This window comes from Gracilinanus agilis, chromosome 3, assembly GCF_016433145.1.
Source record: "Gracilinanus agilis isolate LMUSP501 chromosome 3, AgileGrace, whole genome shotgun sequence".
Lineage (NCBI taxonomy): Eukaryota > Metazoa > Chordata > Mammalia > Didelphimorphia > Didelphidae > Gracilinanus > Gracilinanus agilis.
In genome coordinates this window covers 216,808,589-216,823,880 of record NC_058132.1, presented here as the reverse complement: position 1 = coordinate 216,823,880, position 15,292 = coordinate 216,808,589, and the positions used below count along the sequence as shown (strand labels likewise).

Genomic DNA, 15,292 nt, shown 5'->3' with positions numbered 1-15,292 from the left:
TTCCACCACGGAGTCCCAAACTCTGTTAAGCTATAATAATGGCATTTCTGGATATTATTCTTAGTCTTTACTAAAGTATAAAATATGCTACTCTTATTCCCAACCTGTTAAATCAGCAATTATGTTAGGAGTTTCCTCAAAAAGCTTTGCTGGATTTTTAACAAAGTGGTGATTCAAAACAGCCATCTTCTTTTTGGGTTTCATAGTTATCTAAAAAGAAAAATGCAACATTTGTCATGATTTATTTATGTACATGGTATTAAATCAACCATAGTTTAGTAACATAAAAGAAGAGTTTGTAACTAATAGAATTATTATACTCTAAGTCCAACAAGAGTAGGAATCTGTTATTATCTATTCTTGCAATTATTGTTTTTGTTTAAGTGTTCAGTTTTATCTGACTCTTTGTGACCCCCTTTTGGGGACTTTCTAGGCAAAGATACTAGAGTGTCTTGATATATTTTCTATTCCCTTTTCCAGCTCATTTTACAGATGAGGAAACTGAAATAAACAGGGTTAAGTGACTTGCCCAGGGCCACACAACTAGTAAGTATCTGAGGTCAGATTTGAACATAAGTCTTCCTGACTCCAGGCCTGGTGCTTCATAGACTGAGACACCTTGCTACCCCATTCTGTAGCAGGAATCTGCTTTTAATTTCTGTCACCCCAAGAACCCAACAATCACAACAAATTTCACAGGAGATGCTCATGCTATGAATGTCACTTAATGATGGAATTTTAGAGTAGGACAAGACTTTAGAGTTTCCTTAAGTCCTAATTCAACATTACAAATATAAAAATTCTTGAAAGATGTGTTAATCTAGTTTCTGCCTGAATACCCTTGGTAATTGGTAGTTCACAGCTTTAAAAGAAATCTCAAGTTTTAAAACAAAAATACCTATATTTACATCCAATTCTATTTTGGTAAAATCATAAATGCCAAGGGCTTACTTTCTCATCTGCTAAATGAAGTTGTCAGACTAACTGATTTATAAGGCTGCTTCAAATTTTTAAAATTCTTTTTGGTGGCAAATATGGTCAACAAATGCCTTTGAACTCTATGACACTGATCTTAAGAGTATATTCCTAGTAATTATTAGTATTAGTGGGTCAAAGGCTATAATTACTTTATAATTCTTATTACTGTCAGATTGTCTACCAGATGATTGTTTTGCCACTTGTAATTATGTTTTAATTATTAATTCAAGTCAAACTTTTAAAAAATGATTTCATGAAGTATAATTTGCAGAGAATTTATTCCTATCCTTTTATCATTTTTTTTCACTGGGGTCTGAGTGTTTGTTTGGAGTAGTTTCATCATTTCCTCATAATTACAAACTCAGTTTCTGGTTTACTTGTGATTGTTTTCCCCTCAAACTTTTTTTGGATTATATTGTTTTTTGTTGTCCAGAATTTTTACGTTCTTAAATCTCTCTTAATCTCTTCTACATTTAGCAGGAAAAAATTCATCTCTTCATTGAAACTGAAATAAAATTTTATATTTCAATTTAGACTCCAAGTATAATTTGTTGCAGTATAAATCATGAGTAGAGAATTTAAATTTATTTTCTACTGTAACTGTTTTATTATTTTCCCACATTTACTAAATATACCTTAGTTTTCATTTTCTTTAGGCCTATCATAACATTGATCTTTTGTTATTATTATATAATTTTAATAACCACTTTGAATTTTTAAAATTTAGCAGTGTAAAACTATCTTCCTCAACAATCTCCTCCTTGCCTCAGAAAATTCATTCATGTTCTTGTCTTTCTGTTTTTCCATCTGTATTTGCTTATATTTTTTCCAATTCAGATGAAAGAAAAAAACTCATTGATATATATCTCTTTCAATTGGTAATGCACTGAATTTATAAATTAGATCAGGGACTTTTACTATTTTTCTATATGGAGTTTGTCTCAATCAATTAAGAATGGATATCCTTCCAATTATTTATACCTTTATGTTTTTCTAGAGTTTTATATTTTTCTTTATCAAGGTCACATTTGTTTGCACATATCAATTTCCAAATAGTTGATGATGTTGAAGTAAATAAAAGTTATTTTTATATCCTGTGTTTGTAGCTTTTGATGGTACTATATTTCTCCTGGAGAGAGCAGGATTTTATTTTTTAATTCAATTTTATTTTCAGGTCCAAATTTTCTACCTCCTACTTCCCCTTTTCTCATTCATTCAGAAAACAAGAAAAACCTCATTACAAATAGGTAGTCAAGTAAAAAAAAATTCCTGAATCAGTCATGCTCTTCTTCTCCTCACCCTCAATGCTACAATCTGTACTTTGAATCTATTACATCTCTATGTAAAAAAAAAGTCTATATTACATCATGAACCTTCTGAGAACTGTAGTTGGTACCACTGTATTGATTAGAATTCCTACGTCTTTCAAAGTTATTTATTTGTCTTTACAGTATTGTTGTTTTTATAGAAATTATTCTCCTCATTCTGCTGAATTTGCTTTGCATCAGTTTATACAAGCCTATCTTGATTTTTCTAAAATTATTCCCTTCATCATTTCTTATAGCATGAGAGTATTCCAATATAATAATAAACCACATCTTGTTCATCTATTCCCCAACTGATAGCCACAGATTCAGGTTCCAATTCTTTGCTGCTACTTAAAGAGCTACTATTAATATTTTTATACGTATGGACTCCTTCCTCTTTCTTTGATCTCTGGTGTACAGACATGGAGGTAGTAGTGCTGGGATAGAGGGCATACACAGTTTAATAACTCTGGGGACACAGTTCCAAATTGTTTTCCAAATTGGCTAGACCAATTCACAGTTCCTCTGACAGTATATTAAGGTACCTATTTCCCCACAGTCCCTCAGTCCCTTTAAGCATTTATTTTTCTTTTTTTTCAGGAACCTGAAGATTTGATGGGTATAAGGTTTATTTGCTTTTTCTAATTATTTGTAACATAATTTTTTAAAAATAGACCAATAGCTTAAAATTCTTCCCCTGAAAACTGTCTATTCATATCCTTTGACCAATTATTAATTAGGAAATGCCTATTCTTCTTCTAAATTTGACTTCATTGCTTATAAATATTAAAAATGAGACCTTTTTCAAAGAAGCCTATGGCAAAAATCTTTCCCCCAATTTCCTGCTTCTTTTTTAATTTTACCTGCATTGGTATTGCTTGTACAAAACCTTTTTAATTTCATGTAATCAAAATTATCCATTGTCTCTCTAATTCTTATTTGGTCATGAACTTTTCCCACATCCATAGACCATACAGGTAATTTCTCCCATGCACTCTAGTTTGTTAATGATGTTATTCTTTATGTTAAATCATGTTCCCATTTCAACCTTGTCTTGGTATGTTGTGTGAGGTATTGGTTTATAACGGTGATGACAAATCTATGGCATGGGTTCCAAAGATGGCACTCAGAGAGCTCTCTGTGGACACACAGCCACCCTCCCCTCACCCAAAGTTTGATACAAGAAAGGCAGAAGGACTCAGGCAGAGCTGCTCCTCTCCCCCTCTCCACCACACCTGATATATTTTACATACACCCCCATCCCTCCACCTAGCAGCCCATAGGGAGCATTTTCTTCCTCCTCTGTGTGGGGTTAGGGGAAAGGGCAAGGCACACCCAGCACTCAGTCCTGGAGGAAGTAGTGGGGCACGACACTTGGTCTAGGGGATGGGGTGGGATTGGGGTATGGCATGCCATCTCCAAAAGGTTCGCCATCCCTGCTTTATAACTAACGTCTGGCAAAATGCTTTCCAATTTCCCAAATAGTTTTTTCAAATAATGAGTTCTAGCCCCAGTTGTTAGAATATCTAGGTTGAACAAATACCAGGCTACCATTCTCATTTGTTCCTATATAATGTTTACCTAAAATTGTTCTGCTGATCAACCTCCCCATTTCTTAATCATCACAAATTGTCTAAATAATTATGGTTTTGTAATATAGTTTAAGATCTGGTACTACCAGATTTTCTTTTCACTTTTTTTCATTGATTTGCTTGATATTCTTGATCTTTAGTTTGTCCAGGTGATTTCTGCTATGAGTTTTTCTAGCTCTTTGAAGTAATGTTTTGGTCATTTGGTTCATATGGCATTGAATAAGTAAATCAACTTGGGAAGTATTGTCATTTTTATTCTATATATTTGGCCTACCCATAAGCAATTAATATTTCTCCAAATTCTTAGATATGCCTTTAATTGTGTGAAGAGTCTTTTGTAGTTATGTTCACATAGTTCTGGTGTGTGTGTTGGCAGGTAAAGAACGAATAATTCATGTGAGTTTTTTTCTATGCAACTAAATCTATATTTATTAAATCTCCAAATTTTCTAATTAAAAACACTGGATTTGGGGGCAGCTGGGTAGCTCAGTGTATTGAGAATCAGGCCTAGAGACAGGAGGTCCTAGGTTCAAATCTGGCCTCAGACACTTCCCAGCTGTGTGACCCTGGGCAAGTCACTTGACCCCCATTGCCTACCCTTACCACTCTTCCACTAAGGAGCCAATACACAGTATTGACTCCAAGACGGAAGGTAAGGGTTTAAAAAAAAAACCACTGGATTTTCTAGGCATGGTGTTATGTCATCTATAAATGATATTTTGGTCATTTCACTATAGTCCTAATAGCCTTACTTATTCCTATTACAATTACTTCTCATATGACATAAAAGAGTGGTACAAGTGAGTATCTTTGGTTTACATATTAGTATAGAAGCATATGTATTTATATGTTTGTATATATATGTATATATATATATATAAGTATTTCTAAATATTTATCCATTGCACATAATTCGTTTTTATTCCAAGCAGTTACTTCTTGTGCTAAAAAAGCCCTTTTATTCTGATTTTTATTAATTTTAGGGGGTTCTTTCATGAGTGAATGTTGAATTTTGTTAAAGCCTTTTTCTATATCTACTGATATTAAAGATTTGCAGTTGGAAGGAACTGAGAAATGATCTTATTCCCTCATTTTAAAGATAAAAAAATTTAAAGCAAAGAAAAAGTGCTATATCCAAAGTTTTGATCCAGGTTTTCTGATTCCAAAGTCAGTCCTCTTTTCCATCAAACCAGCCTAGATCATAATTATATGGTTTTTCTTTTTTGAAAAATTATTCTTTATATACAGGTTATCCCCAGACTCTTAGTACAACTTGAAGTGTAAGATAGCATATTTTTTTAATCTTTTTTTTTAAACCCTTACCTTCCGTCTTGGAGTCAATACTGTGTATTGGCTCCTTGGTGGAGGAGTGGTAAGGGTGGGCAAAGGGGGTCAAGTGACTTGCCCAGGGTCACACAGCTGGGAAGTGTCTGAGGCCAGATTTGAACCTAGGACCTCCTGTCTCTAGGCCTGATTCTCAATCCACTGAGCTACCCAGCTGTCCCCAAGATAGCATATTTTTGACAGTTTTTTTCCTAAGTTTTGCATTTCTGGTATTAAACCTCCTTGGTCATGATAAAGCTATTATTTCTGTAAGAGTAAAAATAAATTATGTATTAAGACCATAATTTATAAATGATTACCTACCTGTTTAGTATCATCATCAATGAGATCAAAGAAAGCTCTAATTGTAGCCAGCTGTAATTGTTTACACCTAAGGAAATTAATAAGAAAAATTTTATAAATAAAAACTGGAAACTTCTATCCTATGACCTTGGTTTCAGGAATGAACATAATTCTATCAATTTAACCATGATTATTAAACATAGTATACAACCTAAAATTTGTGAAATAATTACATAATTGTCATATTTACTATGCAAAAGTAAATAGATATTGATTAGTATCATGTCCATTTTAATATTGAGACATGTGAGATCTGGGAGAGGTAAGCAATTTTTCCAAGTCCTCCTTCCCACCCCCCACCCACCCCCCAAAGCAGGTTGCTAGCCTATGTAAAAGGCTTTTGCTGAAGTATACTTCAGTGCTTCAAATGGTAAGTAGGAGCCCCACAACATATAAAGGGCAAAAACGATAGTTGCTTTATTTATTTATAGATCTTATTCACCAAACAATGGAGAGATGGTCTGTGGAAGCCCAAGTCCTAGGTATTGCTGAAGTCTAAAGGGAAAAGAAAAAAGTAAATTCAGACTTTAAAAGAAACACATTTTGAGGGGCAGGTAGACTGAGAGCCAGGCAAAAAGAGAAAGGAGGTCCTAAGTTCAAGTCTGGCCTCAGATACTTCCTACCTATGTGACTCTGGACAAGTCATTTACCCCCCACTACCTAGCACTCTGCCTTGGTGTATTGATTCTAAAATGGAAGGTAAAGGTTTTTATAAAAAAAAATGTTTAAAGAAAAGAAACATACTTTCTATCCTCCAAAACATCTGTTTAGTAACAAATATTTACATATGTGTGACCCATTCATTGTACTAAATAATGTTAGTTCACTCTGAAATACTACAGTCCTCCAAAGAGTAAATATTGGATCATAGATTTAGAGCTGGAAGGAATGGGAAGGCTCATCGAGTCCAACCTCCTTCCATTTTGCAGATAAGGAAACAAGTCTAGAGAAAGTTAAACAACTTGCTTATGGTCACTGGACTAAAGATAGGATTCCAAACAAGGTCCTCTAACACTAAATCCCATATTCTTCCCCCTGTGCCAAAAGGGCAAAAATATGACTTTATACTATTAGAGCATTTCAAGAATAAGCTTTATAAATCGCCTAACCCAAATGTTGCTATTGTGAAGCTCAATGATCCCATTTTTCTATATCAAATCATCTGAAAATCACTACTTACTGAAGTAAATGACTATCTGAAATTATCTCTTACGTGACGACTAGTAAAAAAATCCAACTTGATGTCACTTAAAACATCATGGATAAAACTGGGATTCAAAGAATGGAATTTCAAAAATATAAAGTTAAAATTTACTACAGAAATGCATGGTGCAGAGCAGTTGGCTCTGAAGGGCTCTAAACTAGCAATATAATCAGTCTATGCAAATGATGTCACTAAGCTTCCTAGCAAATGGAAATACTCTCAAAATGCTTCTTAACAGTTATCTTAACAGTCCTCTCATAAGATGGATGAATAATTGTGGAGAATTATAAGGGTGACTTCCTACAATATTCTATTCCATATAATAAACCAATACCTGGTACACTGTAAGCAATCATACTCATTTGGGAATTAGATTATCACAGCAGCATGTGCACACTAGTCATCACCCAGGTCTGACTCAATTTCTTAAGAAAGAATTCAGAAAGTACCTCCCATGCAGTAAAACAGAGGGTTACTAAAAATGAGTCATAGCAAAGAACATAAGTATACTGTGATAGATAGTTCAAGAGAAAAAACAGCTAAAAAGATTGGGGTACAGGAAAAGTCTTTAACAACTGTCTATTATGTATTAGTGCCAAAAGTGTTTCTGGAGTCATAGAGTGGGTTTTGCCACTAGTGTGATTTCTGAGTTTTAATAAAGACAGATATAAGGAATATGTAAAAAGTTTACATTTTGTTCATAAACTGAATGACAAATTCATTGTGACCATGGGCAAGTCATACCCTTTCTGGATTTATTTCGTTTACTATAAAATAGAGATAGTAAAACCTTTATCTCTTACCTCATAAAACTGATGCAAGGAGCAAAAATAATGTATATAAAATACTTTGTATGTACTATGTCACATCTCATTGTTTTAGAGTTCAAAAAGCTGTTGATGTCATCAGGCATCCATTAGGTAGTCATTATTAATTCATAAATTGTTATATATTTGGTGACTATTTCTGAAATGAATATTCATGAAAACATGAAAAAGGTGAAAGCCATCTTTCACATGCTGGATCATATCAGCCTACTTTAGGAAAACTCACAGAGAAAAATACATTAATAAAAAAGAGAATTAAAAACTATCTTTTCTGTAAAACATTGGCAACTGGTACAATAGCAGAAAAGGAGAGAGATGAATTAGGAAGATAAAAATGGCCTGTAAGAGGCTGTCTGTAAAATGTGCTACAACAAAGAATTAACCTCCATACTAAGACAAAAGTCTACAAAGCTGAAGTTGCATCTAACTTATTCTTTGCCTGAGAGATCTAGATTTGTCAAAAGACACACTCAGCTGAAAGACTGTTAAAGAGGGTACAAATTGCTTGCTACATGATGAGGTAGACAGACAAATCAAATGGGAAATTTTACACACGGTTGTCAATGGATGACATTGCAAAAAGTTGGTTACTTAATGCAAAATTATCAAACAATTATTGACTTCTCTGCAGCACCTGACACTGTTGACCACCCTCTATTCTTGTAGATTTTCTCTTCTGACACTGGTCATCAGATACTCTCTCCTGACTCTCCTTCTACACTTCTGACCTTCTCAGCTTCTTCTGCTATTTCATCTTCCTAGTCATACCTACTAAATGTGAGTATATCCCAAGGCTCTGTCCTGGTACCTCTTCTGTTTTGTTATCTTTTGCTGATTTCATTTGCTCTCATGGGTTTAATGAATGGTCTCTATGATTCAATCATCTCATATATCCATCCATCCCTCGTCTCCCTACTAAAATTCAGTCCTATACCACCAAATTGTCTATTGGACATGATTCTCAAACTCAACAGTTTGGTATAATGGACAGGAAAATAAACCTGGAATCGAGAAGACTTAGAATCAAATCTCCCAAATGAGTCACTTAAAAGTTTATGAAGCTAGGTAAGTCACTTAACTTTCTTCTCTAGGCCTCATCCTCCTTATTTGTAAAAAAGGAAAAAAACCTGCTGAATTAGAGGACCTCTGTGGTTCCTTCTACATATGATTCTATGATTGGCTTTGAGGTAAAGAAAGGAAAGGAGCGGGAGATAAAGGACAAATAAAGGAGAAGCTATTTGGAGGATCAGGTGAGACTAAGATCAACTGGCACTTTGGGATAAGGAGAGGAAGCAAAAAAGGGAAGCATAATGGAGTAGTGAATTAATCCAACCATTCTTGAAGGCAATTTGGAACTATGCCCAAAGGGCTTTAAATGACTGCCTGCCCTTTGATCCAGCCATACCACTGCTGAGTTTATACCCCAAAGAGATAAAGAAAAAAGACTTGTACAAAAATATTTATAGCTGAGCTCTTTGTGAAGGCAAAAAATTGGAAAATATGGGGATACCCTTCGATTGGGGAATGACTGAACAAATTGTGGTATCTGTTGGTGATGGAATACTATTGTGCTAAAAGGAATAATGAACTGGAAGAATTCAATGTGAACTGGAATGACCTATTGATGCAGGAGTAAGAGGAGCAGAACCAGGAGAACCTTCTACACAGAGACAGATACACTGTGGCACAATCTAATGTAATAGACTTCTCTCCCAGCAGCAATGCAATGATCCAAGACAATTCTGAGGGACTTAGGAGAAAGAAAACTATCTACATCCAGAGGAAGAGCTACAGGAGTGGAAACACAGAAGAAAAACAACTGCTTGATTACATGGTTCGACGGGGATATGACTGGGGATGTAGACTCTAAACCAGGGGTCGGCAATGTATGGCTCTCGAGCCGTATCTGGCTCTTTTGAGGGCGAGATATGGCTCTTTCTGTAGGAGCCATAAAGTCAATTTTTTTTCAGGCGCTGTTACAGGAGCGTGCATTGTTACAGGAGCGCACGCTGTGAGAGCACTGTAAGGCTCTAACGAAATTACAATTTAAAAAATGTGGTGTTTATGGCTCTCACAGCCAAAAAAGGTTGCCAACCCCTGCTCTAAATGATCACCCTAGTGCAAATATTAATAATATGGAAATAGGTCTTCATCAATGACACATGTAAAACCCAGTGGAATTGCTCATTGGCTGTGGGAGAATGGGAGGGAAAGAATATGAATCATGTACCCATAGAAAAATATTCCAAATTAATTAAATAAATAAACTTAATTAAAAAAAAAAAGGGAAGCACAATCTTAAAGGTTTATCTTTTTACTAACCAGTCAGTCCTGCCACATAGAATCAGTAAGAATTAGGAGCTGAATAACAAGAAGAAGGTCCAAGAAGATAGCATGTAGAAAGAAAATTCCTGTAGATAGCAGACCAATAAAATTGGATGACCATTTATACTGAAGGAATGAACTTAAGTCAGAGTATAGAAACTGATGACTCTAACTAGACTCACTCTCTTCTGAGGCATGGTTTTACTTGGGTAATACCATACAGAACTCAGAAAATCATAAGAAAAAGTCCTAATGGATATATGTGAGTTTGTTGATTCAGGTGAAAGTTAGAGAGATCAGTCAAGAGAAGGGATGCCTAAAAGTTCAGCTAAGAATCTATCTCTCCATGGAATATTTATGCCAAGAAAAATGAATAAAATAAAATTGAAATTTTGAAGATAATTGATGATCTAATAGGACCTAACTACTACTGAAAAGTGACTGATATCAATAGATGGTAATACCATGTTCTTGTTTCTTGCCAGCTGCCATGTACTTACACCAAAAACCAAGCCCTGGAAGTCTTGATCTTTTCATCTGCAAAACTACTGCCATGGGACCCAGCTATTCTGAATGATGGTTGTCCATTAACATCAAGAATACTTCACCTCATTCTCTGTACTTCTCTTCACTAGCCACCATGCTGCCACAAAAGAATACTCTCCCAAACTTAATTCTTTCCAATTCTGGAGCTATTATCAAATAGATTCTGTCACTTTTCCTGGAAAAGGTGTACTAATCTACTCTCTCATGGTTCCACTTATCATTCCTGTAACTTTTTTAACCAAAATATTCTTCCTTGGCCACCAATGCCTTATGTGGATTATCTCTGTCTATTGTAATATAAGTTCCTTGAGGAACTTATTATTATTAATCATTTTATTAGTCATTAATTTTTTTGCTTTTCTATTTATATCTCCATCACTTAATACAATGCTTGACACACCATGAGCACTTTATAAATATTTTTCTATCCAATCATTGATGAATACCTATCCTAGCCTTTCTTTCTCAAAACATCCACTGAAAATCATCCTCTCTATGAAATTTTTCTGCATTTCATCTTATTAATGTTGCTGCATAAGTGTCTTGGTACCATTAAACAATTTGTATTAATAAAAGTTTTGCTCCACAGAGTGTGCCTCCTTTTGGTAAGGGATCAGGTGATTAAGTAAGAGTTAAATGCAGATGGAATCAGTCAGGAGCTATGTATAAAGGGATATAATTGCAGGTCAGAGAGTAGACAAGAAACTAGGTATCTGTCTGGAGAGTGCAGAATGAAAAAAATCTTTCTCCAATTAAACTTGGAGGTATACAGGGAGCAGACATAAATAAGAATATTTCCTTAAGTATGCAAGAAGCCAAAGAGTTATTGTTATAGAAATAAGGGGTTTTGGAGAGAGATAGACGTATAATGATGGTGATGATATATATCTATCTATGATCTCCTCGTGGGAGGAACACCTACTCCTATCACCCTGACTGCTGCTGTAAGATATTCCCTTCTCTCTAACAGGTTTGGTTGATAACCTGTTAGGGATTCTTTAATAGCTGCCCAAGTAAGGACCCCTGAGAGGTTATATAGATGGGTAACCTTTCCAGGCCCAACCTGGGGTTGGATAAATAGGTATTGGCCTATTGAGCTGCCTTGGATAACATTCAGGATCTGACTGCGTTTGACTCCCTTCCCAAGGGTAGTGATAGAAAGACCACTCAGGAAGGTATTTGTTGTTGAACACTCTTTTATCTATAAGTAGGGAAAGGATAACAAGGTCAAGGATTGGGGATTGGAAACCCTATTGATCTATTATCTATTAGACTAATTAACAATCAGGACTGGAGGATATTAACCTGGTGGAGGCTTGAGATTTCACTCTCTCCCTCTATCTCTGGCTGGACCTGGCCACAGCCAAGCCAGAGAATAAGGAAGGGTATTGCTGCAGATGTATTGATAGTCTTTATTCTCTCACCTCTCTCACTACTATGCTGATGATTCTCTAGCCTTCACAGTCTATGAGGAAATAGATTCAGGCTTATTCCTACCCTCTTCTTCTTAAACCACTCTTTCCACCCTGCAACCACCCTTCCAGCCACCGACTGCCCAGATTGAACCATAGAGGTTGGCAGAGATCTATGATTCCCAGTTCTCAGCCTCTGAGTCCAGAGACTTCTCAGTCTAGAGACCTTTCAGTCCAGAGACCTCCCTCCAAAGTGGCTTGAGGGGTATATATACCATGGGGGCCAACCAGCGTTTGCCCCTGGCTCACGGCATCTGGGAACATTCCAAGTCTCAACTGCCATCCCTGTCAGTCAAGGTGGCATCCATCTCTTCCCAGATTATTGAATATAACATCATCAATGATGGATAGAAGACCAAGAATCTATCTGAGTGGACAGGAAGCCATAAAACTATCCAAAGGAATTGAAAAGGCTAATCTTTATTATCATTAGTTTTCTATAATAAAACACAGATCAAGCTCAATATCTTGGCATATCAAACCACTATGCAGGTTTAGTTATATTTTTCAAAACAGCGTTAACATTAATAGATGTCGTAAATACGTTCAAAGCTATTATCTAAGCAACAGGGAGAACTACATAATATTTCCATCATCACTTCTGATTAGATTATTTCCACAGTAACATAATTGGTCTCCCTACCTCAAGTCAATCTCTATTATGGTCCTCCTTCACACAACTGCCAAAGTGGTTTTTTTAAGTATAGAAATGATCATGTCACTCCCTTACTCAAACTCCAGGAGCTCAGATTATCCTTAGGATAAAATATAAACTTTCATGTTTAGCTTTTAAATTCTATCACAACTTGGTCTCAACCTAACTTGCCAGCTTCAATGGACATCATTCTCTCTGCCAAACCCTACAATCCAGGCAAACTGGCCTGCTCTCTGCTCTTCACCCAAGGGGTTCTATCTCCCATTATCATGCCAACATATGATTGATACTTCTGCACTGGTTATAACCATGAATAGAGTGTCCCTTATCCACATCCCTCATTGCTCTCCCTGGACTCATACAATTTCTCTCTTCCTTCAAGACAGGTTTTAAGCACCATTCTTCTAAAGGAAGCCTTTCCTAATCCCAATTACTAGTGCCCTCCCTTCCTTAACTAGTAAAGCCTAGGGGGAAAAAAACTCCCAAATCAACAAAAATAATTACCAGAACAGATAAAGTCTTGGTCTCATGACTTAGTCTTGTTAGGCTAGCCAGTCCAGATCGAACTTGATAATCTCGGAACCCTCCAGCTATAGAGAGAGTGATTAGTTTTATGTCTTGAGAATTCAGAATCCAGTAGTTGTTTACTGTTCTGTAAAAATCTGAAAGAAAACAAAATGAATAAAAGGGTGACTTTAATGTGTTATGTAATAACACTTCTGTAATGTTTATCATTAAATTGAAAATTCAAATGGATTAGCAGTTAACAATATACAATTCTCAATGTTTTGTCTTAATAATGAATAGAATCCCAACATAAACTTTATCATCTATTTCCACCTTGCCAACAGATTAGAGTAGTCAGCAGTTTGGCTAATCAGAAAAAATAAAAAATAACACCCATAAATTTTATATTTTTATATATTTATATATTTAATGTTATATTTCATTTCATCACCCCCATATTCATGCAAGCAAAGCTAATTGTCATGCTTTTCATCTGGATGATTTTTTATGAATGAGAAATATACTTAATCAGGAAATATAGTAAGTCTTAAATTCATCAAAATCAAGACCAGAGCCTGCCTCCACAGAAGAACTTTAAGCCTTCCATATCCTATGTAGTGTCCCTCTGCTATACAGGCTTTAAGATTCCATAGTATGGTCAGTTTTAATACCAAGGCTTTTAAATACTACCTTTAGGAAATTGTTCCTGACTCCTAGGAATATGCTACACAGGTTTATAGCTGTCTTAAATCATCTTTAACCCAAGTGATGATTTGCCATTAAAACTATTAAAAGCAATGCAGCAAGAATATAACAAAAATGTTTCCCTACTGAAAAGTTGATATAGGATAAGTACAAGTTGGGGAAAAGACTAAAGCGAAATTCATCTTGAGGACTGCTGAGTCAGATTCTCTCATGGTATAAATTTACTTTTTGACAATAAATTATGATAGCTGCTAAACTGCTACATTATTTCAGACTTCCAGGGAATTCGGTCTAAATTATTACATTTGACAATATGATAGTAGTGGCCAGAAAGCTAAAAAATAAAAACGAACTTATGGCCATCTCTGAATTTTTATGACATTAATACATATATATTGTTTACTTATTTGGATCAAGCACAATACTAAATGGTAGGGATATAAATAGAAAAAGTGAGATAGTCCATAATCTAGAAGAGCTTATACAACACATGTAGGAAAGGAACCTTGTTCTAAGTCTATAGAGTGGGGAAAATAAATTTTCATTTCCAAAACAAACCCGTTTTCACACATCTTAATCCTTTGCAAAGCACCCTGACTGATATATGAATTAGTATAAGATTGGGTTACCAAGAATTGAATTTTTAAAAAAATATATTGTCATACTCCAAAAATATGTTTCATTAATAACCTCATATTTATTCTGTGACATTTAGTTCCAAAATTCCTCAGAAAATAGTATACACAATATTATTTATATTTCCACTTTCTATCTGACTTACCTACATATCACAATTCAAATGTGAGTGCTAATCATTTTGGCCTATATAACAACTAACAACTGAGAAATGCTCATTCTCTATTCAAATTGCTGAAAAAGCAAATGAAACATTGTTTTGTATGTTCTGGTTCATAGCACAAATCATCAGTACTTCCTTGGATACATAATCTAAATAAATTAGTAATCAATAGCTTATATTCATAAGTGTAAAACCTGTCTTCAAACACTTACCAGTAAGATAGCTATCTAATGACATTACAGGCGCAGTATGAGGTGTGGCTTGGGTAACCAGAAGATTTACCAGTTCAGGTTTAAAATTTTTTATTGTAAGTAATGCTCTTGCAACAAGGCCACCCATGGAATGACCAACAATTGCAACACTTTTTGGTGCAAACTCCTGACCCTGTGAAAAACAAAAAATTCCAAGTAAAAATAAGGCTTAGAATCTTTGAAAGCATCAGTTTAGAAGGAACAAGGATTAGACTTGTAATGTCACTGGTTTCTGTACATTCAAAATTCATCTAAGATTGCAATTTTATGATCCTCGCTATTGGACTATAATTTTCTCTAATTTAGCCTACTCTACATACTACACAATCATTAGATATTGTCTTATTACTCTGCATAATATGTGTATATAGTATGAATAACATAAAGTAATGAGACTAATTTTCATGTGTGGCTCATAAAAAAATCAATCATTATGTA

General features: G+C 35.0%; 1 protein-coding gene across 1 annotated transcript in view; it reads right to left on the bottom strand.

Moving 5' to 3' along the window:
- The window catches only part of PGAP1 (post-GPI attachment to proteins inositol deacylase 1), a 73,217-nt gene extending 58,260 nt beyond the window's left edge, over positions 1 to 14,957 (bottom strand). Inside the window, 5 exon segments of the mRNA XM_044669679.1 lie at positions 105 to 210; positions 5,525 to 5,591; positions 6,006 to 6,058; positions 13,097 to 13,254; positions 14,816 to 14,957. Of these exon segments, the coding sequence (XP_044525614.1) occupies positions 105 to 210; positions 5,525 to 5,591; positions 6,006 to 6,058; positions 13,097 to 13,254; positions 14,816 to 14,942 (511 nt within the window). The 5' untranslated portion in view covers positions 14,943 to 14,957.
- Between the last annotated feature and the right edge of the window lie 335 nt (positions 14,958 to 15,292).